Here is a 26,444-nt window from a genome sequence, read left to right on the forward strand (position 1 = left end):
ACTCCACTACAGCACTATTTTTTTTGCCACTACAGCACATAACCATGACAGAGAGACACACCATCATGTCACGGAGAAGAACACAGGCCTTCGCTAGAAGTACTTTTGTATTTAAAAAAATGTAGAGCTCTATTACGGTAGTCTGCTCCAGGCCAAAATGACTGGTTTGACTGGTTTGCTGTGCGCTGATGTTGCAATAGGACGAGCTGTTACTTCTAAGCTCTTTGGTTGTGGACGCTTCGTGTTGGTGTGTTTTGTGTGTGTGCGTGTGGCTTCAGACGGTCTGGACTCTCTGCATGAGACCCGGCTCGGTTCGGCTCGGACAGCATGGCAGGCTTGTGCTCTTGCTTAGTGGTTCGGTAGCGGCTCGTGCACGCGCTGCTCGTGCTCGTCATGGCGGACGGGAACACCGGGATCCGCTCGCGGATCAAAAACCTGCTGCGATCCCCGTCCATCAAACTGAGAGGGAGACACAGAGAGGACCCGAAAGACAAGGTACACACACACACACACACACACACACACACACACACACACACACACACACACACACACACACACACACACACACACACACACACACACACACACACACACACACACACTACACACAATACACGTTCATTCCTAATTTGCAGTAACAATAGAAAATCCCTCATATGGGCAAATAGCATATCTAATAACTAGCCAATGTGGATATTTTTTTTCTATCTTTATCAAATTAATTTTTATCAGCTACCTAACCGGTATGTGGATATTTGTATCAAATACATCTTTATAATAACTAATAACTAGCCTACCAGTATTGTGGATATTTGTATCTTTATCAAATTAATCTTTATAATATCTAATAACTAGCCTATGTGGATATTTGTATCTTTATCAAATTAATCTTTATAATTTCTCACTACTCCAATAAGGCGGGTGGGGGTTCTGTGCGGTGCACAACTGCTCAAGTCGATCAGGTGAGCCCAAGGCATGCTAGAAGTGAGCGCGCAACGATATTTCTAGTTTTCCTATAGGAGCTTGTAATGTCACTGTGATATTTGTATGGTGTCCTTATTCCATATAGGGTTAATTGTTTGTTTCATTAGGAGACACGTGTATTTATACTGTAGACACACACAACCTGTCGGTCAGGTTCTTCATTTCTTCTTTGTCCCTCCTGGGCTTCTGTACAGCGGCACCAGAGGACTGGTTAGTATTAGCTGACTGATTAGCATTAGCTGGCTGGCTAGCATTAGCTGGCTGGTTAGCATTAGCTGACCGCTGTCGCTGCCCGATGCGTTATTATGGAACCCACCGCGGTTTTGGGCAGACCACGCCCTGTGCCTGCCTACGCAGCAGTCAAACGCCGGGATTGGCCAGGAGTGAGGCTTCCCTTTTGACAGCTCTTGCCTTTTGACAGCTCGAATCTCCCACACCACCAAACACTCTGCGCCCAGCCCAGCGATTTCATTAACCAACTGAATTACTCTTGATAGCGGACATTGAAATAAATCACATACATTCCTTAGTTTAATAGGCTATATTAGTGTCCTCTAGTAAGAGAGTGGCGTCAGCGGAGGACCAAAATGCGAGACTCATTAGCCAATGAACAGCCAGGAATGGGTCTCGCGCTACCTTTGCATGCTAAAATAAAGCTGATAATGTACATTTTGATTCAAGGGATGAAAAACCCTTTCAAAGTACAACACAAACTGTCTATTTTGCTGCAACTCGACAGTGCTGCTTTTTTAACTCAAGAGTTCCACTTTCTACTTCCTGGAAAAAAACTGGTCCATTGGAGTGAATGGAGATGTCGGAACTCTTCTATTATACGGCTCTGGGCTATATGAACGCTAATGTGGCCTCATTGGATCAATACCCTCGACCATGCAACCTATTATTATTAGTCTTATTTATTTTAGTAATTATGTTACCCAACTTGTACCCAACAATCAGATTTGTGCAGTTGTAACGGACGTTGTGTAGGTGGTACTTGCAGCAACCCATGTTAAGGGCTTGTCCAGGGGTGGATACGAACCGCCAACCTTCGGCTTGGGAGTCAAAAGACACTAACCACTCCACCAAGAGGAATCCGCGCAGATTCACCTCAGTTACACAGTGAACATGAGTGCAATTATCGCCATAAAGGGGGGCATATATCTATCTATATATACATTGTCTGGGCTGTAACAGGAAGTCCGGCTGTCTGTGTGCATCGTGGAAAAAAACCAAACTTGCTGAACTGTCTCAATGACATTAATTCTGGGATGCAGTTAAATGTTCTCAACCTTAAGGAAAGTAAGACTGAGATTGTTATGTTTGGGTGACCTGACCTTTTGGATGACTGTTTTATTTCAGATCAGAATCAGAATCAGAATTATTTTATTCGGCCATAGTATGTTTGCACATACACGGAAATTGTCTTGGTGTAGAAGGTGCACACGTTACATGAGATATTAACCACTCAGTACAATACAAAGAAAAATACTTTGTATTGTATTTACAGCCAAATGTGGCAGAGTCCAAATTTAGCAAGGCAAAGTGACAGTTACAGTACAAGGTTGGCAATAGTACAGTATCCAGAGTTGATAATTTTAGCAAAATATAAACACGATAGAAATAAGAGTTAACAGGTTCTATTCCCAGGTTATTCGCATGAATTACATTGTATTGCACATGTTTAACTGCCAAAGGAGGTGCACTATCAGTGCAGGAGCACATTGTGTGTGTGTGTGTGTGTGTGTGTGTGTGTGTGTGTGTGTGTGTGTGTGTGTGTGTGTGTGTGTGTGTGTGTGTGTGTGTGTGCGTGTGCGTGCGTGCGTGTGTGACTAACAGAGTGTGGGGGGAGAGGTTTGGGAGTCTCAAGAGTCAATGGGGGGGCAGGAGGCTTGTTTGTGAGCCTCACAGCCATGGGATAGAAACTGTTCAGGTAGCGTGAGGTTCTGGTCTTGATAGACCGGAACCTTTTGCTGAGTGGAAGTCTTTGGAAAAGATGATGACCAGGATGGGAGGGGTCAGCGATGATCTTTCCTGCCCACTTCTTGGTCCTGGCGTTGTAAAGGTCCTAAGTTTGACTTGAACCCTGTGTGCTTAACTGCGTTCTGGAACTCTTCCATTAGCACTAGAGACTGGTAGGTTTAAAGCTACCCCTGAAGATGATAGACTCTATTCACTATGTGACTTATGCGAAATTGAAAACGAAATTAATTTCTTGTTCTACTGTACTGCTTATGATGACGCAAGGGAAGTACTCTTTAGTAAAATGTCCTCCATTTATGTTGACTTCTTTGAATTGGATGATTATGAGAAACTTGAGCTGTGCTTTAAAAAGGGAACCTTCCCCACAGCAGAGTTTATTTGTAAAGCAATGTGATCTGTGTTGGTACTCTTGTTCTGTGTTGGTACTCTTGATCTGTGTTGGTACTACTCTTGATCTGTGTTGGTACTCTTGTTCTGTGTTGGTACTCTTGTTCTGTGTTGGTACTACTCTTGATCTGTGTTGGCACTCTTGATCTGTGTTGGTACAACTCTTAATCTGTGTTGGTACTCTTGATCTGTGTTGGTACTCTTGTTCTGTGTTGGCACTCTTGATCTGTGTTGGCACTCTTGATCTGTGTTGGTACTACTCTTGATCTGTGTTGGTACTCTTGATCTGTGTTGGTACTCTTGATCTGTGTTGGTACTCTTGATCTGTGTTGGCACTCTTGATCTGTGTTGGCACTCTTGATCTGTGTTGGTAATCTTGATCTGTGTTGGTACTCTTGATCTGTGTCGGTACTCTTGATCTGTGTCGGTACTCTTGTTCTGTGTCGGTACTCTTGTTCTGTGTTGGTACTCTTGATCTGTGTTGGTACTCTTGATCTGTGTTGGTACTACTCTTGATCTGTGTTGGTACTCTTGATCTGTGTTGGTACTCTTGATCTGTGTTGGTACTCTTGTTCTGTGTTGGTACTCTTGTTCTGTGTTGGTACTCTTGATCTGTGTTGGTACTCTTGATCTGTGTTGGTACTACTCTTGATCTGTGTTGGTACTCTTGATCTGTGTTGGTACTCTTGATCTGTGTTGGTACTCTTGATCTGTGTTGGTACTCTTGATCTGTGTTGGTACTACTCTTGATCTGTGTTGGTACTCTTGTTCTGTGTTGGCACTCTTGATCTGTGTTGGCACTCTTGATCTGTGTTGGTACTACTCTTGATCTGTGTTGGTACTCTTGATCTGTGTTGGTACTCTTGATCTGTGTTGGTACTCTTGATCTGTGTTGGCACTCTTGATCTGTGTTGGCACTCTTGATCTGTGTTGGTACTCTTGATATGTGTTGGCACTCTTGATCTGTGTTGGTACTCTTGATCTGTGTTGGTACTCTTGATCTGTGTCGGTACTCTTGTTCTGTGTTGGTACTCTTGTTCTGTGTTGGTACTCTTGATCTGTGTTGGTACTCTTGATCTGTGTTGGTACTACTCTTGATCTGTGTTGGTACTCTTGATCTGTGTTGGTACTCTTGATCTGTGTTGGTACTCTTGTTCTGTGTTGGTACTCTTGATCTGTGTTGGTACTCTTGATCTGTGTTGGTACTCTTGATCTGTGTTGGTACTACTCTTGATCTGTGTTGGTACTCTTGATCTGTGTTGGTACTCTTGATCTGTGTTGGTACTCTTGATCTGTGTTGGTACTCTTGATCTGTGTTGGTGGTACTCTTGATCTGTGTTGGTACTACTCTTGATCTGTGTTGGTACTCTTGTTCTGTGTTGGTACTCTTGATTTGTGTTGGTACTCCTGATCTGTGTTGGTACTCTTGTTCTGTGTTGGTACTCTTGATCTGTGTTGGCACTCTTGTTCTGTGTTGGTACTCTTGTTCTGTGTTGGTACTCTTGATTTGTGTTGGTACTCTTGATCTGTGTTGGTACTCTTGTTCTGTGTTGGTACTCTTGTTCTGTGTTGGTACTCTTGATTTGTGTTGGTACTCCTGATCTGTGTTGGTACTCTTGATCTGTGTTGGTACTCTTGATCTGTGTTGGTACTCTTGTTCTGTGTTGGTACTCTTGTTCTGTGTTGGTACTCTTGATCTGTGTTGGTACTCTTGATCTGTGTTGGTACTACTCTTGATCTGTGTTGGTACTCTTGATCTGTGTTGGTACTCTTGATCTGTGTTGGTACTCTTGTTCTGTGTTGGTACTCTTGATCTGTGTTGGTACTCTTGATCTGTGTTGGTACTCTTGATCTGTGTTGGTACTCTTGATCTGTGTTGGTACTACTCTTGATCTGTGTTGGTACTCTTGATCTGTGTTGGTACTCTTGATCTGTGTTGGTACTCTTGATCTGTGTTGGTACTGTTGATCTGTGTTGGTGGTACTCTTGATCTGTGTTGGTACTACTCTTGATCTGTGTTGGTACTCTTGATTTGTGTTGGTACTCCTGATCTGTGTTGGTACTCTTGTTCTGTGTTGGTACTCTTGATCTGTGTTGGCACTCTTGATCTGTGTTGGTACCAGGGATTCCGTTAGCCGGTAATAGAGAGCTCCAGGGATGACGTATTTTTGTAGGCTGAATGCGGAAGTCCCGAACTTCCTGGTTCTTCACTGTTTCTGTCTATGGGATTTTTGAATGGGTTTTTGGCGCGATGCTTCAAATAATGTCTGTGGGCAACGCAAGTTTAATCAAACGCGAACCAAGGTTCAGTGGGATAATCTTCACACATGAGGACCACTTTCATGAGTTTTGAAGTGTAACTGCGAGCCCTAGAGGTAAAAAGCTTGTGCTAAGCTAATCCAGAACTACACACAGTGTCGCATAGGCGTCCACGCCTTGATTGCGAGAGAAAGAATTTCCGTGTTCACTCGTGATGACGTATAATATCCGCGTCGACATTGTAGTCTCATTTAGCCGTTTGCTAGCTAGCCACCCTTTTAACGGCACATAAAAGCTTCAAAACTCATAAAAGTGGTCTTCATGTGTGAAGATGATGTTACTAAACACTGGTTCGCGTTTGATTAACACTTTGAGTGCCACGGCCCTTGGGCAAAAGGTGCTGTACTGTGCCACATAGGCCGCAATGCATTTTAAAACAGTCATATCATTTCTTTAATAATTACTATGTAAACACTGAACACGCACAAATAACGATGAGACTCTCTTCTATCACCTGCAAAAAAAAGTTTATTGATCCCATTTTCCGTTCTTTAGTTATGAGCCGGAGAAGATAGCTTGATTTGACCAAAAACAGCCATTTTTTTCTAGAAACCTGAGATATTCAGCCTTTTGTGAAAGGAAGCATTTCAAGCACATCATTGACTCATTGCTAATATTTTCTGATGTAATGACACCTCAAAAATAATTTCCTTCAATAAAAGAGTGAAAACAAAGGAATTTTGTTTGGCCAAATAATATTTTTTAGCTGCAACCAGCAGCGCTGGCCCCTGCGTGCGCAGACCCTACACCTTCTTGCTGGTCTTGATTTACTGCTGGTGGGCATCAGATAGCCTATTCTAGCTTGTTTGCTCTCTGTGCATCGAGCCTGCTGCAGCTGCCTGGGTCTGTTGTATGCTGTAGTGCCCTGCGTGCCCCCCCCCCCCCCCCCCCTCCTCCTCCTCCCGTCGTTGTGGGAGGAGTGTCTCTCTGGGCTCTGCTGTGAGTGCGTTTGCTCTGCGTGTGCTCTGCAATGAAAAGTCCGCTACATCCAGCTTTTTTACAGCCGCGTGTATTTGTCACCAGCTCCCATGCTTCCAGTTGAGAATAATAACAACTCCACATGCGGATGGGCTGTAGCAGCGGACACGGAGGTGCTCAATTGTGACAGCAGATTGGCTGCTGCAGGCACAGCTACGTTATGCTTCAATGAAGCAGCTGCATACGGACGGATGCGATGCGATTTCCTTTTCCCCAACGACTTCTTCTGTGTGTTTTACTCCACGTTCTCTCATCTGGAGAGCGCTGTCGCCACCTAAGGGTTCTGTAAAATAGGTTAGACACATTCAATAGCTCTCATATTGTAAGAGGCGATGTAAGAGGCTTAGATCGACACCCCCCCCGTCAAAAAAACAATTTGGAGTTATTGACGCCATTTGGCGTCGCTGGCAGCGTACGGTAAATTTCTCTTGACGCCATATGGCGTCGCTGGCACTCAATGTGTTAAGCCAGCGTTGCCCAGAGAGATTATTAGAAGCATCGCGCCAAAAACCCATTCAAAACTCCCATAGGCGAAAACTGTGAAGAACCAGGGCTGTTAGCATCGATGATTTGACTCGTTCCTGGAGCTCTCTATTGCCGGCTTTTAGCCGGTATTTGTTGCCGTGGGCCGGCAAATTAAAAGGTCGCCAGCTCAAGTAGCCGGTTGGAAATGGCAAATAAATAAATCCATTAGGCTATATAAAATAGCCCAATATTGTGTGACCAGTGATGTTGCCATAAGCTACAACTTAAATATAGACTTAAATATTATATATTTTCGCCCCGCTGTTATGTTGAGTGGTTGGGGGGGGGGGACGAAGAAAAAATACAGCAGACGCTCCATGCGCACGCTGCAGCTGTTCAGCATCCCGCGCCCAACAGGCCTCGCAGCTGACAGCGCTTTGGATTGACCAAAGAGACCGAAATGTCAACGCAGACATCCCTCGGCCAGTTATTTATTTTTATGTAGGCCTAACGATGGTCCAGAACAAGATCTAACCAGCCATGGAAGCCGCCACAGCGAGGAAAAGTTGGGTTGATAAGAATCGCTTTTGCTTTGCACATGTAGCGGAGCGCTGATCATGAAGAAACTGCCACAGCCGTATTGTGAGAATTTTCGCAGCGACAGAGAAGTCCTCCTCTACAGGTTGTAAAGCTTATTATTATGTTCGTTAATTTAGCCATTAATGTCAACATCATTTCAGCATAAATATGCCTAACCTCAGTTGATTTGCCATTTAAGGAGGAGTATTTAATGGGCAGCTTTCATTTATTTGTCTGAATGACTTTATTGCGCATTATCTCAAAGCTCACAACACGCAACAAGTGATTTCGTTCTCAGATGTAGGCTACAGGTAACACAAGGCTAATATTCTTACCTTTGCCCTTCTGTTTAAAGTAAAGCAAATATTCTCATCTTGTGAACTAGGCTATAAGTCCGTTCTGAAAGCGAGTTGGATGCCCGCGTGTCAACCAGCTGCAGTCCCTCGTCATCGTTGTAATAGACTGCTTCAGAAAATATAGGCTATAAAGTTTGACTGACTGCACATCTCATCTTTGGCTTGTTGCAGGTATAGGCAACTTCTTAATTTAGATTATCTTTCAAGTTATTTAATTTCACATTCTTGGATGCAAAGAGACATTTAATGTAGGCCCGCCGGTGTCTTTCTTTAGGCTTAATTAACACATTCACTGCCAGCCGTTTTTTCAATACTGTAGGTAGGTTCTGCCAAGGTTTTTTTTTGAGGATTCTGGCTCATCTTTCAAGAGCCGAGGATTCTTTTCTGCTAAGATTTTGTGAACACAAATGATCTCAAAAGAACTAATAGAATGTGTGCTTTCTCTGTCTAAAATAGTTAGTTTGTAGAGTTAGTAGTTATGTAGGCATTAGCAGTAGAATACAGCATGGTTTCAGCGTCTGAAAATTTATTCTGAGATAAATGGCTTTTTGTGAAATTCGATAGAACAGTCACTTTAACCATTTATTTTTGGCGTAAGACGTCAGACATCTAAACAATAGTTTTGAACAGTAATTTCCTCCATAGCAGCAGGAAACCCCCCTCTCCTTCAAACTCCTCCCCCCGTGGGTGTGTCTCTGGTGGCTTTGCAGCGTTTGTCACAAGCGAGGCTCTGCCTGTCTGTGCTGCCTGGCTGCTGGCGGCTGCTCTTTGGGCGAGTCTGCATGAGTCGTTTCGGTTGTGAGCTCAGCTGCAATGAAGCTGCGTGCGATTGTGGGCTTTCTGCCGGTGTTTGAAAGTGTGTTGCACGCATAATCTATTATGCAAATTTGCAATCCCCCACTGCCAGCTCCCAGCGCGATAATGCGCGAAAGCGAAAGCGTTTTCGCCAATCCATTTTACAGTATGAGAATGGTTTCCTCGCGCGTTCCCCTGCAGTTTTGGCTCGGCTTTTTCTAGTCTGGAGAGCACTGTCGCCACTTAGTGGGTCGGTGGAATGGATTGTACACGTTCGGTGGCTCCAATATTTTTATAGGAGACGTGGGGGGCGTTGATCCACGTCCCACCGTCAATTTTTTTTTTTTTTGACGAGTCAACTCGTCATTGGCAGTCAACCGTTGGATTTTTTTGGACGAGTCAACTCGTCATTGGCAGTGAACGTGTTAAACAGGAATATATGACAAACTTAGTTCACAAAGCTTGTAACGAGTTCATTCACTATAATAAAATACATTTGTTGGATAATAGCTTTTGTTTTTTGTTTTATTGTTTAATCTTAACACATTGAGTGCCAAGGACGTCTCTGGACGTCCTAAAAAAATGTAACGAGGAGTGCCAAGGACGTCTGTGGACGTCCTAAAATCATAATTCATATTATTCCATAATTCTGCTGTTTAAGGTCGTACCTAGCCAGTGAGCATGAGTCCCTTGTGATCACACGGCGCCACCTTAAACATCGACACGGGAGCTGCGCCACCCACCTCAGATCCTTTACTTTGTGCAGGAGACAGCAGGGAAAGACGTGATCAAAGGGGAAACCGATGCATGCTTCAGCCAGAGCCGTATAGATTGCTCTGTCTGCAGCGGACAGTGGGCTCGGCTGCATCCGCGCTCACAACTGAGCTCTTCTGCTTCTATCTATCTCCACACGATTCCCTGCCAGAAAGCCAGCATCCGAAGCCGAACGGCCAAGCCTTTTCGTTCAGTCGCGTTTGGCATTTCCTTGTTGCGCGCTGGGATCCGTCCGGGGCAAAAACGGAGTCTGTGAGAAAACAAACTCTGTGCGTGTGGGGAGGAGCCCGCAGCTCAGAGGTGGAGAGGGGGGGGGGGGCACGCAGGCTGCACAGAAACCACACCACGCCACCACATCAGAAAACACCAGCCAGAGTCAGTGAATGTGCTCGAAATTAGAGTGCAAAAGGTATTCATAAAAGTGACTATATCTTGGAAAGTAAAAAAAAACGACAGAAAACCCTTTGAAAGTGCACTTTTTTCAGAGGCTGTCATTTCATAATGGAACTGTCTAGAAACAAAATTTCTTCTTTGGAAGAAGCAGGAGTGTTCAATGTTTCATTAAAGTCCAGCCCTGTCAATATAGCCCTAATAGAAAAAATTCTATAGCTGTTTTCAACTGAATGGAAGTGAATCTGGCACAGGCTGCAGACAATTTTACTGAAGCGCTGTGGCACTCAATGTGTTAATGGGTCTGCAAACCCGAACCAAATTAATTAATTAAATAAGGAGCGGTGTGCGTGCGCAGACCGCACCGCAGTCTATTCACTGTGGTGCGGTCTTAGAAAATTATTTGGAAATCAAAAAATTATTTAAAATTAAATTTTCGTTAGCTAAAAATTATACAATAATATGTTATGTATTTAAGAAATGATTAGGCTACATCTATCTTTTTTCAATAGGGTATATTTTGACTGGGCCGGTAAATATTCTATGAGGCCGGAATTCTGGAATGTCGCCGGCTCCATTAGCCGGCCAGAAAAAATGCTAGCGGAATCCCTGGTTGGTACTCTTGTTCTGTGTTGGTACTCTTGGCCCTTTAGCTTCTTACAATCGTTCATCTGTTAAGAATCTTGATGTGTTTTTTGACAGCTCCTTTATATTTGATCAACAGCTGTTGAGTTATGTTATTAAAAACAGGTAAAGCGCTATCTCTCCCCACATAATTACACAGATTAATCGATTATCAAAATAATTGTTAGGTGCAGCCCTACTTTTGAGCCATCTGCCTCCCGCCCTCTTTATTCTGGACACTTGTATTATTTGTGTTACAGATTGAGAAGTACTAGTAAGTATATCAGCCTATACACAATTGCAATCACTACATTTGTGGCAGTCTGGAGCAGCAGTCATTAAGTCATTATATTTTCTATAATAGAAATTGTTTCAAGTTTCGAAAAAATGTGTAGCCTACCAGGGGCGTATGCAGAAATTGAATTATAGGTGGGCCTGGATCAAATTGGGTGGGCCTGGATAGGAAGGGGTGCAGATGCCCGGCCGAAGGCATCTGCATTACTAAAAATAATGCATTTGACCATCATTTCAAGTAGAATGATACCACCCAAGCAAGAATATTTCAAGTGTTTCAAGTGCTTTACTGAAATATTTGGACCATATAATGATAATACAATTATCTCAACCTTAAAAGGTTACATATAGGTGCCAAATGTTGCATACATGAATGCTTATACTTGTGTGTATACTGTTACTTTATACAGAAATTAGAACCACTGATCCATATACTGCTGTGAGTTTAAAAAATAACAACACTGAGGCTGCTTCAAGTTTGAACAAGACGCCTTTGGTTTATTTATCCACAGAGAGAACAAAATTCCTAGATGAAGTTGTCATGCATTAGACTCTGGAGATGATGTGCCCTGCGTTTTTACAAAAGTAACAAAACCATTGGCTAGCAATGCAGCAGCAAGTTTGCTTCTAGAAAACAACCAATTAAAAAAAAAAAAAAAAAATTTTTTTTTTTTTTTTTTTTTTGGGTGGGCCAGGGCAAGAAGTGGGTGGGCCTGTGCCTACCCAGGCCCACCCGTAGATACGCCCCTGTAGCCTACAGCCATTTTACCTTATCTTGTTTATCTTGTGTAATATCCTGATCTACACTATCCTAATCCGTTTCACTCCTGTAAGACTGAGAATATTACTATTTAAATCTTTGCATAACATTAGGTGGCGCTGTTGGAAGCCTTGCATCGGAGAACCAATCATGAGTGTTGTGGGCGGGCCTGCTTTCTGGGGGCAGATCTCATGCAGAACCGGTGTCTCGCAAAACATCGTCGCATTTGCGGAGAAACATATTAATCACGTAGAAACAAACATAACCTGTTAATAGGACGTGTTTCATCAGGCCCCGGCGGCTAGAGGTCTTTCCCCCAGCGATAAACCCGACTCCCGAGGCTAACGTTACAGAGCCTGCTGGCTGCTGATGACTTCACACAAGTTCACAGTATCAAGCGGACCACTTCCGGGTAGGAAAAATGATTGTAAAATAAACCACAGCTATAAATTTTGTTTGGAGCATATCAGCTTCATGCTCTGTGTTAGGACTATGATAAATGGCATTGCCGCTACCAAATAAAATTCTAATAATAAATGTAGGCGTGTCTGCTGCCGGCGGTTCTCGCCGGGCTCGGACAGACAGTTTCTGACAGTGAAATTCCACCAAACGTCTGGGAGCCGAGACTACCTTTTCCTTGACCTCACCGGAAGTAAAACATGCAGTGTTTTTTCGTTTTGTTTTGTTTTTGCCCAAAATGTAGGCTACATTATTAAGCTTCTCTGGACTCAATACGCCACTGCAGGCGCGGACTGCAACATCGGGCGCTTCGGGCAGATGCCCGGTGGCCTGGCATGGCATGGCCTGCAAAAAAAATAAACAAATAAATAATATCGATACTTGGCGTCCAAATATCGATACAATATCGTCAGGCAAAATATTGCGATACTATGGTGTATCGATTTTTTCCCCCACCCCTACTATCCTATAGTATTCCCATGGAGGCTAATGGCTAGCTTAAGTTTGGTGATGTGGCCCTTTTTTTAACGAATTAATATGTGCAATTCACAAACCATAATAGCGGCACTTAACTCATTGAGTGCCAATGACGACTAAAGTCGTCAATTGCGTTTTTTGACGGTGGGACGTGGATCAAAGCCTAATATATCTCCTGTAAAATTTTGGGGCATGTTGAAGGTGTATAACCTATTTTACCGACCCATTAGGTGGCGACAGTGCTCTCCAGATTAGAGGAAGGTCCGAAAACAGCAGGAAAAACCTCCGTGATCAAAGAGAAACCGCTCATGCTGCAGCCAGAGCCATATAGATTGCTCTGACTTGCTGTTGCTTGTTGGCTGCGAACAGCAGTCAATCCGCGCACACAACTGAGCCCCTCTGCCTCTGTCTGTCTGTCTGCATAGTTTCTTCACACGATTAGCCGCCAGAAAGGCAGCACCCGACGCCGAAGGGCCAAACCTTTCCCTGCAGTCCGGTTTGGCATTTCCTTGTCGCGCTGGGAGCCGGCGCAAAAAAACGGAGCTCTCCGAAAATAGACTGGGTGCGTGTGGCTGTGTGTTAGTGTGGGGAGGAGTTTGCAGCTGAGGGGGGGAGAGGGGGGTGGGGCACGCAGGCACCACACAACTACACCACGTCACTACATCAGAAAATATTATCTTCAGACTCAGTGAATGTGCTTGAAATGCTGCATTTCACAAAAGGCGGAATAACTCAGCTTCTAATTTGAAAAGTGTCTTTTTGCTCAAAACAGCCTATCTTCTCCGGCTCATAACTAAAGAACGGAAAATGGGATCAATAAACTTTTTTTTGCAGATGATAGAAGAGAGTCTCATCGTTCTTTGTGCGTGTTCGGTGTTTACATAGTAATATCACACAATATTCTGTGGGCCTCGAGAAATCACTGAAAACGCTCTGAAACTCTGGCACTGGGAGCGTCTGTTCTCCAAAAGTGGCTGGCACTCAATGAGTTAATATGCGCCAACGACAATAGCGGCACTTATTGCCTATGTAGGCCGAGGCCTATTCTTAACAGCTCGTTATCAGAAGTAGGATTGTTTTTGTTTTTTTCTCTCCAAAATTCGGTACACCTCTGTCTGTAGTCTGTACTGGACCGGACGTCCTGGACCGAAAAACTTCGATATGATGATTACATGTACCGTTACACCCCTAAAGTTAACAATATAACATTAAACCAATGGGGGAAGCCTGGGTGGGGAAGGTGAACTCTCCTCCTTTGAGCAAGGCACTGAACCCCGCAACCTGCTCGGTGGTACACTGTTGTGACTAATGACCTTGACCTCTGACCTCCAGGTGACCTTGGAGAAGGTTCTGGGCATCACGGCTGCGGGGAACCGAGCGCTGGCCTGCGACCCCCGAACAGGACTGCTCGCGTATCCTGCTGGGTGAGACGCGTGCACACACACACTCTCTCTCTCTCTCTCTCTCTCTCTCTCTCTCTCTCTCTCTCGCTCTCTCTCTCTCTCTCTCTCTCTCTCTCTCTCTCTCTCACCTACCTACCTACCTAGAGGACTGTATGAACCTGTTTGGATGTGAATATTTAAGTGTTTATGTGTGAAGTTATATCCTTGGGACCCTCTAAAAGACCAGGCAGACTGACTAAATGCAGTCCCCTCTAGTAGCCCCCCATGATGTGAGATGTGGCTCTTCATAGCCCCTTTTCACAGCAGCCATTTTGAGTGTCAAAGCGCTGTAAGCCTTCGTTCACACAGGACGCCTAATGTAAGCAGAACTGAAGCTTGAGGCAGGCTCACGCCTAACCGTTCACACAAGAAGCCTTCTCTTTTACTCTCACCGTCTACTCGGCACCTTGAACCCGCCCACAAACTCCCATTGACTTCATGCCTGGCTTGACAGATCAATGCTCGACTTCAGCACGCATCATGCTTGGAATAGGTGTGAATCCTGAACGATCGCTTGAGCAAGGCGTGAGCGTGTCTTCGGCGTAACACGCGTGGTGTGAACGGCTTTGCCTGTTAACAAGGATGCCTAAATGAAACTTGTGGGTTCAGCGTAGGTAGAGCTTAGGTTGAGCGTTGCTTCGGCATCCTGTGTGAACGGGCTGTAAACAGGAGGGTCTTTAAAGACCCCTAAAAGTCAAAAATTAGTTTTTCTTCTTGTTCCTTCAGTTGGATGTTTGAGCTTCACTGTGCAAAATTTTCGCAATCGTCTGTTGAAAGTGGAAAGTTTCTCTGAGCTCATTGAAAAGGCCATTTTCAATCAGCATGATTCGTAACATCACAAATACTGGAGCCAGTCCCTGTCCAGTATTCAGCAGTTAAAGCCCCAACACATTCTCACTCCCAACTTGTCATATACTGCAGATTGGTCAGGAACCCTTGTTGTCATTTTGTCACGAGTTGGGAGTGAGAATGTGTTGAAAGCCTGTGTTGTATGCTGTGATAAACCTGATTGGTTGTTTTGGATTTTTAAATGAGGGAGAATGAGGGGAAGTCATTTGTTGTATGTTTAACAAGATAGTTGGAAAAAAAAATTGTGGGAAAAACCATCAGACACAAATTATTATTCAAAGTAGAGTATTTTATATACATCTTGAAACATGACTTTTGGGGGTCTTTAACATGTCATGAACATCTCTCTCTCTCTCTCTCTCAGTCACACACACACACAGACCACTGGTCTGCACGCATATCAAGCATGTAGGCTTAGTTGGCATGGTCCGGTAAAATGAATCAAAACTGCTCAGTCCATTCAGATTTGAATTGATGGTTGACGGTGCCGCAGGCCATATTGTTGACTTACTGGTAACGTTAATCATTCATTCTCTGAGATGACAGACGAGACGAGACGAGATGACCAGCACGATGAGACACGCTGCTCTGCAAGATGTGACTGACCGGTGTTTAGAGTAACAGTATTTTAGGCTATATAATATACGTTTATATTAGGGCTGTCAAAGTTAACGCGATAATAACACGTTAACGCAAATTCCTTTTAACGCCACTATTTTTAAGGTAGATTTAGAACAGATTAAAAAAATGTGCGATTAATTTGCGATTAATCGCGATTAACTATGGACAATCATGCGATTAATTAAATATTTTAATCGATTGACAGCCCTAGTTTATATATTTACTTCGTCTGACTTGCTGTGTTTGTGCAGCTGGCCCCTTCCTGTGTCGTGGACTGACTACGTCACGTGTTGTCTCCATGGAGACGAGACAGGAGCCTCATGCCGGTGCATGTGACATCGTCACGCAATTCTGGTTTTTGGTTACACACTCGAGCAATTGTGACATCACTGATGATGTCATAGACATGATGTCATCAGTGATGCAAAGTAGGGTTGTCACGATACTAGATACTATGAGCCATTGATGTTACAGTAACATCCCCCCCCCCCGAAAGCTGCTCCATGTATGTATCATTCTGTTGTATTGTATAGTACAGGGATTTCAGTGTACAGGTACATGACAGCTCTTGAAGAAGTTGTTTGAACCCAGCTTTCTCCAGTGTGTAAATGGGGACCTGATCCATCCACAAATACTCCGCTAACAGCCCTGTGTAATTTCTTTGTTTCTCTTCTTCTTTGGATCATATTGTCTTTGCTGCTCAAACGCTGTTGTTTGGGTAGGCTGAGAGTGTTTGGGTCTAGTAGCTGCAGCACTTGCAGGTCGACTTTCCACAGCTTCAGTCTTGAACTATAAGAGAAACATCACACTTCATCTTCCTTTGTTTTTTTGTTAGTCTGTCTGTCACACCAGCCACTGTGGTATGTGTGTCTCTCTCTCTCTCTCTCTCTCTCTCTCTCTCTCTCTCTCTCTCTCTCTCTCTCTCTCTCTCTCTCTCTCTCTCTCTCTCTCTCTCTCTCTCTCTCTCTCTCTCTCTCTCTCTCTCTCTCTCACACACTCACACACTCACACACACACACACACACACACACACACACACACACACACACACACACACACACACACACAAACGCTTGGTGCTTCAAAGGCTAATGAGAAAATGAGATTAAAGACATCATGTGTCTAACAGTACACACACAGGGCCTGTGGAGCCATGTACTGATCAGGTCAGGTGGTTTAGGGATTTTTCTCGATACCAATTTTTTGACGATATGCTTATGGTGGACGGGCGGGCAGGTAGCGGTATCTGTCTGTCTGTCTGTTAGGTATGATTTGCATCACGGTTTGTGTCACAGAAGTGACATCCCGTTGTCAGTTTCGTGACGTAGGCCGGGCTGACCGATACCATCCCCCCCCCCCCCCCCACCACACACAGACTCTCGAGAACCATTGGTTGGATCAACTTCAAACTTGGGGAGTGCACTTAGGGGGACCTGACGGAGTTCAGTGCCAAATTTCGTGTTATTCAACATATCCCTACCTACTGGCAAACACAAAGAGCGGTTTATCTCGAGGACCGTCTGCCCGATCGACTTTAAACTTGGGGAATGCGCTTAGGGGGACCTGCTGGAGTGCATGAGCCAAATGTCGTGTAATTTGGCATAGCGGCACCTACTGGCAACACAAAAAGTGGTTTATCTCGAGAACCATTCCTCGGATCGACTTCAGACTTGGGGAGTGCGCGTCGGGGGACCTGACGGAGTCCAGTGCCACATTTCATGCAATTTGGTATAGTGCCACCTACTGGCAACACAAAACGTGATTTATATCACGGACCGTTCGTCTGATCGACTTCAAACTTGGGGAGTGCGCTACTGGGAACCTGACAGAGTACAGTGCCGAATTTTGTGCAATTTGGCATAGCGCCACCTACATTTGTTCAACACTGATTATAAACTGTTGGCAAAAATACTTGCAAAACATTTAGAGAAAGTTATCGCCAACTTAGTTCACCTAGACCCAGTGGGATCCCAGGAAGGCTTTCTTCTAACTATGAGGAGCTTGTTACAGATAATGCTTAAAGCCAGCTCCTCTGTTCACCCAGTGGTTGCAATATCAGGATGGAGAGAAAGCATTTGACTGAGTAGAATGGTCATTTTTGTTTTACATGCTTTCTAGATTTGGTTTTGGTCCTAAGTGTATGCAATGGATAAGAGCAATGTACCATGAACCTGTCTCAGTTAAGCCTAATGGTCTAATTTCAGCCCCCTTCCAACTGTATCAGTCTACGAGACAAGGCTGTCCTTTGTCCCCACTGCTGTTTGTGTTAGCCTTAGAATCGTTGGCATGTGTGAGAGATGCACGGATTAGACACGAGAGTGGTTTTTCACTCCCATCCCATCCCACTCCCACAGAAATATTCCCATCCTGTCCCGTCCCGTCCCGCTCCCATTCTTTTTAGAATGACTTCCGTCCCATCCCGCTCCCCCCCTCCGTCCCCCAGTGGGGTTAGTCTTTAGGTAATGCAATGATTTTGATTTGATGTTCTCCACATCCTTTTTTTTGATTACTTTGTGTTCTACTGCAGGTTTCATTCAAACCATTTGGCAGTACCAGAACAGTTTACCTGTGGTAATAGAGGGAGGGATATATTGCCTTAATAAAAAATATATAGGCCATATCACTATAGGGCACAAAACATAAATAACACTTTGGCCTGCAGGTCCCTATTATTTTTCTACTGTCTAGGGCCAGCTGCTACAGTCAGTTACAGTAAAAAATACAGTAGGCTATATGAGTCACACCATGCAGGGATTCCACTAGATTTTTTTTTCTGACAGCCAATGCGGCCGGTAACGTTCCAGAATTCCGGCCATATAGAATATCTATACCGGCCACCCGATAATAGCCTCCATTTAAACAGCAATAAAACAAAAACACAAATGTCTCTTTGCATCCTATCCCATCAAATTAAATAACTTGAAAATAAGCTAAAGGAAGATGTCTATCTGCCTAAATCATATTGGACACCAGACATCTTCACAAGTAATCCAGGTCTAGAGAAAGGTCTGGAGTGTTTTAATGTAAAGTGACAGACAGACAGGCAGACAGACAGACACCATGATCTGAGCTGCAGACTGACTGGACCCGTCTGTCTGCTCACAGGGTTTGTTTGCTTTATCAACAGGAACTGACTGTGTACAGAGGGGTGGGTGGGTGGGTCTTCTCTGACAGACAGGAGGTGGGTGGGCGTGGCTTCTCTGAAAGACAGGAATTGGGTGGGCGGGGCTTCTCTGACAGACAAGAGGTGGGTGAGTGGGGCTTCTCTGACAGACAGGGGTGGGTGGGGCTTCTCTGACAGACAAGAGGTGGGTGAGTGGGGCTTCTCTGACAGACAGGGCTGGGCGGGGCTTCTCTGACAGACAGGAGGTGGGTGAGTGGCGCTTCTCTGACAGACAGGGCTGGGCGGGGCTTCTCTGACAGACAGGGCTGGGCGGGGCTTCTCTGACAGACAGGAGGTGGGTGAGTGGCGCTTCTCTGACAGACCTGGGTGGGCGGGGCTTCTCTGACAGACAGGAGGTGGGTGAGCAGGGCTTCCCTGACAGAGAGGAGGTGGGTGGGCGGGGCTTCTCTGACAGACATTACATTACATTATATTTAGCAGATGCTTTTATCCAAAGCGACTTACAATATCATATTTTGTCAACAGTACAACTATGCAACACAATCAATGACACCTAAGTCCTTTTGATGGACTAGAGTAGCACTATGTAGAAAGGGCTTTGAGAAGGAAGAAGTAACATTCCTTTTTTTTAAGAAGTTAGTGAAAGATGTTAGTAAGTTCAAGAAGGGCCCAGGTATAGCCTGAATAGGTGAGTTTTTAGTCTCAGCCGAAAGATGGGCAGAGATTCAGCTGTTCTGACTGAAGGAGAGAGCTCGTTCCACCTTTGTGGTGCCAGGGACAAGAAGAGTCGCGATCAGACAGACATAACTGGGGGGGCTGAATGGAAAAATGGCTGCCCATTCATTTGCTGCTCATTGGCGCAGGAAGCATTTTGAAGCAGTTTTTCTTCCTTGTTGTACACACACACACACACACACACACACACACACACACACACACACACACACACACACACACACACACACACACACACACACACACACAGACACACACACACACTGCTGTGTGATCTGCTGACCACTGACCAGCTCCACTGGAGCGGTTGGAGTTAAGGGCCTTGCTCAAGGGCACCTCAGTGATCGTAATGAGGGAGGGGCAAGCGCTGCCTTTTCACTTTCCCCACACAGATTTATTTTGCCGGTCGCACCGGGGGATTGAACACACAACCTTACGGTCTCTAACCTTTAGGCCACCACTGCGGCTAGCCTTATAAATTCATCCTGATAACATCAGCTCACATCCTGTTTGGCTCTACGTATCAGTCTGGACTTCCAGCCACTCACAGTGATTTCAGTGGGCAGGAGTACTTGTGCCTTGACAGACAACTCAAATCCTTCAGCCAATCAGCGTTGCCAAATCGAATCCAAATCCAGTCTGAAGAATGGTGAAAGCATCTTTTCCACCGAGAAACTGTGCTGGTTGATATACTTGTTCTTGTTTAATTGTTGTTATTGAGTCTATTTCTGCAATAACCGCACTTATGGCTGTGTAAACTCTACTAATGTTAACGTTCCTGCTCCTTGCTTCGGAAGGTGCCATTACTGTTTCGCTAGTGGCGTTCCTCATTGTCAACTATGATGATGTCGATTGGGCCAATGGACTTTGATGATAGAACAGTGTTTCCCCTAGAAAAATGTTCAGGCCTGGAGGGATTTCGAAACGTACCCCAACCGCAACGGTGGGGGCCCTCGCTGGCGACGCTAAACTTCTAGCTCACCTGTTCGCATCTACATGTATGTTCGTAATGGCATCCCAAGTATCATATTATTATGGGATGCGATGCAAACGCTGCCCTGTCTTTACCTGTACTATAAACTGCCGTTTACACTTCCCTGTCTTTACCTGTACTATAAACTGCCCTTTACGCTGCCCTGTCTTTACCTGTACTATAAACTGCCGTTTACACTGCCCTGTCTTTACCTGTACTATAAACTGCCCTTTACGCTGCCCTGTCTTTACCTGTACTATAAACTGCCATTTACACTGCCCTGTCTTTACCTGTACTATAAACTGCCCTTTACACTGCCCTGTCTTTACCTGTACTACTGTATAAACTGCCCTTTACGCTGCCCTGTCTTTACCTGTACTATAAACTGCCCTTTACGCTGCCCTGTCTTTACCTATACTATAAACTGCCGTTTACGCTGCCCTGTCTTTACCTGTACTATAAACTGCCGTTTACGCTGCCCTCTCTTTACCTGTACTATAAACTGCCCTTTACGCTGCCCTGTCTTTACCTGTACTATAAACTGCCCTTTACACTGCCCTGTCTTTACCTGTACTATAAACTGCCCTGTCTTTACCTGTACTATAAACTGCCCTTTACACTGCCCTGTCTTTACCTGTACTATAAACTGCCCTTTACACTGCCCTGTCTTTACCTGTACTATAAACTGCCCTGTCTTTACCTGTACTATAAACTGCCCTTTACACTGCCCTGTCTTTACCTGTACTATAAACTGCCCTTTACACTGCCCTGTCTTTACCTGTACTATAAACTGCCCTTTACACTGCCCTGTCTTTACCTGTACTATAAACTGCCCTTTACACTGCCCTGTCTTTACCTGAAAATAGAGTAACAGGTCTGTCCTAGACCGTCTTGTTTGTGTGTGTGTGTGTGTGTGTGTGTGTGTGTGTGTGTGTGTGTGTGTGTGTGTGTGTGTGTGTGTGTTGAGGTCAGTGGTGTGGAAGAAGTGCAGCAGGACTCTGTCACTGCCAAACCACATTTAAAGAGACATAGCTGATTTAACCCTTTAATCCTCAGCTGTCTGCCTCCTGTGTTACAGTCAGTTCACACACACACACACACACACACACACACACACACACACACACACACACGTTGCCTTAGACCAGCCATTCCCAACCTGTGGGCCGGGAAGGTTTTGCAAGTGGCCCGCCAAATCATTTGCAAAACTTTATGATCTTTGTGGGGGGGGGGGGGGATTATTATTATTATTATTTTGATCATGAATGCATTTCTCTCTTTTTTTTTTTTTTTATGATACTGCTATTTAGGGCTGTCCCCAACTTAGAATTATGTCAGTCGAATCGGATTTGGCTGTTTAATACGAATATTCAACTATTCTTTTTTTTTGTTTTTTTGTTTTTTGTTTTTTAATAAGACTATCTGGCATTCAGAAAATTCATTGGCATGAGCTTATTAAATTTCTTTGTTTAATTGGGACTTTGTTTTACGGTATTAATATTTTTCTACCAAAATATGCTATATACCACTGTGGACAGGTGTTGAAAATTAGCGTTCCGCTATAAACACTTAACATTATGTATCCGGTTGTTGTGCATACATGTACGGTATGTTACATCGCTAATGCTCTGTGATGTCCATATTAAATAAACTTAACTTACTATCTATTGGGAGAGACCAAGCAATTTTATTTAAAATCAGACATTCAGCTTCATTCAGGGCGACTGTAGCTCTTGAGGTAGAGCGGGTCACTTTGGATAAATGGTTCGATCCACGGCTCCTCCAGTCTGCATGAAGTGTCCTTGGGCAAGATACTGAACCCCAAATTGCATACGATGGCTGCACCAGCACCCTGAGTGGTAGCTTGCCGCCATCGGTGTATGAATGTGTGTGTGAATGGGTGAATGTACCAACTCATTGTAAAGTGATTTGTATAAAAGCCCTATATAAATGCAGGCTATTTACCATTTACCCCCGGAATGGAATGATCCTTGTTTCATCATCATAACCACATTTTACGACTGTGAGATTATCAATATAATCAATTATTTGTTAATTACCCTATTGCAGACAGCGGCAGCCCCTCACTTATGTGTATTTTGTCTTGGACCCCAGAAAGTCTAGCTGTCGTCTAAGCAGCAGCTAATGTGGATCCTTTTAATAAACAAACAAACTTTTAGTTTTGTGTGGTGCTGATGGACAGCTATTTTTATCGTTAAAATCAAAAGTCCTCGGAGAGCGCATTATTTGGCCTCTGACTGTTTACAGTCAGATGTGGCCTGTGAACTGTTTTGAGATTTTCAAGTGGGCCGTGAGTCAGAAAAGGTTGGGAACCGCTGCCTTAGACAGACAGAGGCAGAGAGAGACTGGCAGAGAGAGTCAGAGAGACAGGCAGAGAGACCTGAGATAGAGAGAGATAGGCAGAGAGACAGGGAGAGTCAGAGAAGAGTTCAGATGAGTCAGATTAGTGTGAAATGTCCCTTTAACTCTGTAACGCTACGAAGTGGGTCAGTAGAGGGGGGGAGAGAGACCGAGAGAGGGGGAGAGAGAGACCAAGAGAGTCATGCTAGTAGGTGAAAGAGAAGAAATGAGAGAGACAGTGGGAGAGAGTGAATGTAGGCTAATGAATGGAGAGGGAGAGAGAGTGGGGGGCTGCAGTAGGTAGGGGAGTGGTCTCTCTGCTGCATTGCAGATCTATGGTTGTGTGTGTGTGTGTGTGTGTGTGTGTGTGTGTGTGTACAGAGTGTACCTGACTACATGCATAGTCCAAGATTCAAGATTTTTATTGTCACTCCGTTGTACGAGTACACCCGTGTGAAATTCTTATGCTGTGGGCTCCGTTACAGAAGGTGCAGTAGGTAAATAGTGCAAAATCACAAACAACAAATAGGGCACAAAATCACAGCAAGCAACAAATAGACAATAAGGCAATAGTTAAATAGGGCAACAATGTAAACAGTGTATGTGGAGGGCAATTAAGGCAACAGTTAAATAGGAGAGGTAATAAAGTAGAAGTGATAAAGTATTAAATAGAATAAGATGAAAAGTCCTACACAGAAGCACTGCAGAGGACAGCGGTTTTCAAAGTGTGAAGGCGCGAGACATCTTCAAGGAAGGTGTGAAGTCACGGGGAAAAATCAGAGACTTGAGCTGCTTTCACACATGTTTGGAATTCAGGAGTTATCTAGAGGCCATACGGCTGGCTGTCATGTGTGAATGTCTGCATGCGGCTCATGCGCGCTCCCGCGGAGCCTCGTCCTAGCCGGAGGGAAGTGTACCCCCAGCCGTAGTCGCAGAAACACATGCCATTTGGTTTTCAAATGAAGCTCAAAACTGCTCCGTGTGCGACAGCCAACATGTTGCAGATTGCTGGATTGAAAGGCTCATGGCTCTGATCTGATTTCATGTCTGCTTCGCACAGCACACACATTTAATAAGCATTTTTGGACGCGAGGGTCGTCCCGCTTCCCAGTATTGGACATCGCTAGGTAGGGTATCTGGATCTGGTTGTGTTCATGTCTTTGATTTAACGTTTACACAGCGTTCGCGCAAATTCCAAGTAGCGTCAAGTCAGGCAGTATAAAACGAAAACTTCCGGGTATAACCTTCGCAATAATGGCAATTAAATAAAGTAAATGCACGTGTAATGTTTTTTTGTGTGTGTTTCGAAAGATACAGAACGGAGATAAACTGGAAGAATATCTGCTCCCTTCGAAAAGTCAATTTTAACCCGTAGTGAGTCGACATTCTGATTTTTTGTTACTAAGTAATACAAAATTTATTTTATTTTGAAGGTAAAAACGTCTAGCTTCCTGTATTCTGTATAATTCTAGTAGGTTTGAGGCATTTTAGGACTGAACATAGCAAAGACCTGTTTTGTTTGTACTGCTTGCGACTCGAGGAAATCGATGCATCTGGGCGTGAGTTGTAGGGTTGTTTAATTAATTACTTACTAACGTTATGCGCAAACGATTATATGCCGTGAACGTTAGGCCCATTATGTATTTTTAGTTTTCACAACTGTGTGGTCATGCCCAAATTCCCCCACCCCGCCGCCCGCCCCCTCTCTACTTTACAAACTCTGCGGAGGTGCTACTCATGTGTGAATGCAACATGCCTCATGTGTGAAAGGGTACACTTCACCTATCATCCGGGGCAGGCTCAGTGGGGGGCAACCCTGACCTGATCCGGAGTTCATGTGTGAAAGAGGCTTATGTCATGCTGGCTGCAGCCATGCTGACTGCAGAGTCAGTGTGCAGCATCCACTATCCAAATAACGATAAACTTTATTAATCCCCCAGAGGGGAAACTGAGTGCCACCATACATGTTGGACAAACAACAGGCAATAGAAACGCAATATGCAATTACATGTACATATCCCAAGCAGCACAGAATAAGGGGAGTGCACAGCCCCCGTACAACATCAAATCATGGATGCTTACAACCGACCACGGTAAATCAACAGTCAAGGACTGGTGGCTGCTTATGGTTCTTCCACACGCTACTGAGGCTCCTGACTGTTTGTTAATGAATAAATTGTAAAATTGCCAATATGTCTTGTTTCTTCCTTGTTACTGATAGACTTCAATCATCCAATCCACCAAACAACACCAAACAAGAGTCAATAGCAACAGCAGAATAAGCTGTTTGACATTGGCAGAGAAGATTTTGTCAAATCTTTCACGAGCGCAACCCACATACTCAGCTGTGCTGCTCATTCCACAAATGCATGTTCCTTACAAATCGGGCACCATTTAAAAGAGAAATAAACAGGCTTTCCAACGGTATACAATTTATTGGCAAGAAGCATTGTTACAACAGAGAAATAATTTACCAAACACAAATTTCCGAACTTTTTGTTCGATGTTTGTATGTCTCTTTGTTTCATAAGTTTACGGATTGCCACATTTACCCATGGTAGACATTGTTTTCTGTTAGACCACTTGCGCATTTTGATCAACTTGCTCGTAATAAAAGTGCTTGTTATAAACACATTATGAAGGCATGGTGAAGAATCACATTTACCATTTGACCAAACACGTCAGAGATAGGTGTAAAGAGATTTGTCGTGTAAAAATTACAACATGTTTGTGTAAAAATCAGTCGGGAATATATTACCATTATGTCCAGGTTATGCTCAAACGCATACCGTAAATCCTCTGCTGGCAAGCGGGAAAAACAAAGTCCCGTTATTCTAAATACTCCATCGATAATCCACCGGGTCATCAGAGACGAAGTCCGAGAGATCCCTTTAATCAAGAACCCCTGGAGAAAAACAGTCTCAAAGAGGAAAAGTAGGCAGCATCTGGGTCCATCATGATGAGTTTATTTGTGTCCACCAAATACACAGATGGGACAGAGTTTCACCCCATGGCTACAACTCTCTCTAATACCTAAAATACACTAGTTTCCCTCCGATTTTAGATAGGATTTCCAGTTGGGCTCAGTCTGTCTTTGTTGACTGTAGTCTGCAGTTGTTGTGGGCAGTTGTTGTGCCAATTTGCAGCTAAATCTGTTAGTGTATTATGGGTACAGATTTCTAATCATCAAGTGTAAACTACCTCCCGACTCCAGTCAGAGCCAGTCGGAGCCACAACGATTATATCAAACATGTTTGAATTTCTCTTGTAGTGTAAACTGGTTCAACGACCCAACTCAACTCAACTCAACTCATGTGCATGTGGAATCCCGTCAATATCCAATGGAAAACTAGGAGGCAATGAGCCAAATGCAGTCAAATCGCTAGTCTTCATACAATAGGCTAGATATTTCTGATACCAAGGCACACGTGAATGAGGGAAGTAAAGATGCTATGCCGCGTTATTTCGAATCCCACATAGGTTACGCTAAAACCACGCCCTGTGCCCGGCCCACCTACGCAGCAGTCAAGCACCGGGATTGGCCAGGCGCCCATGCTCATGTTGGGCTCATGGGTTGGGCTCCATTACAGGGACACCATTCCTGTGAGAAGCAACAACACCAACAACTACAGCGAGTCTGCAATGAGGATATTGAAAGACAAAATCCTACATCGCACCAAAGCATACAATGTACCGCGGTTATTTGACTTTCTGA

The 26,444-nt window shown here is 44.3% G+C and overlaps 1 protein-coding gene across 1 annotated transcript in view; it reads left to right on the forward strand.

Moving 5' to 3' along the window:
• Positions 1–393: 393 nt before the first annotated feature.
• LOC310773171 (mitogen-activated protein kinase-binding protein 1-like) overlaps positions 394–26,444 on the forward strand; it is a gene marked incomplete at both ends in the record, with an annotated part of 145,494 nt that continues 119,443 nt past the window's right edge. Inside the window, 2 exons of the mRNA XM_083633081.1 lie at positions 394–495; positions 13,957–14,048. Coding sequence (XP_083489207.1) covers positions 394–495; positions 13,957–14,048 — 194 coding nt within the window. The remainder of the gene's footprint in view (positions 496–13,956; positions 14,049–26,444) is intronic.

Source organism: Poromitra crassiceps, assembly GCF_964638095.1.
Source record: "Poromitra crassiceps genome assembly, chromosome: 3".
In the NCBI taxonomy this organism is placed as follows: Eukaryota; Metazoa; Chordata; class Actinopteri; order Beryciformes; family Melamphaidae; genus Poromitra; species Poromitra crassiceps.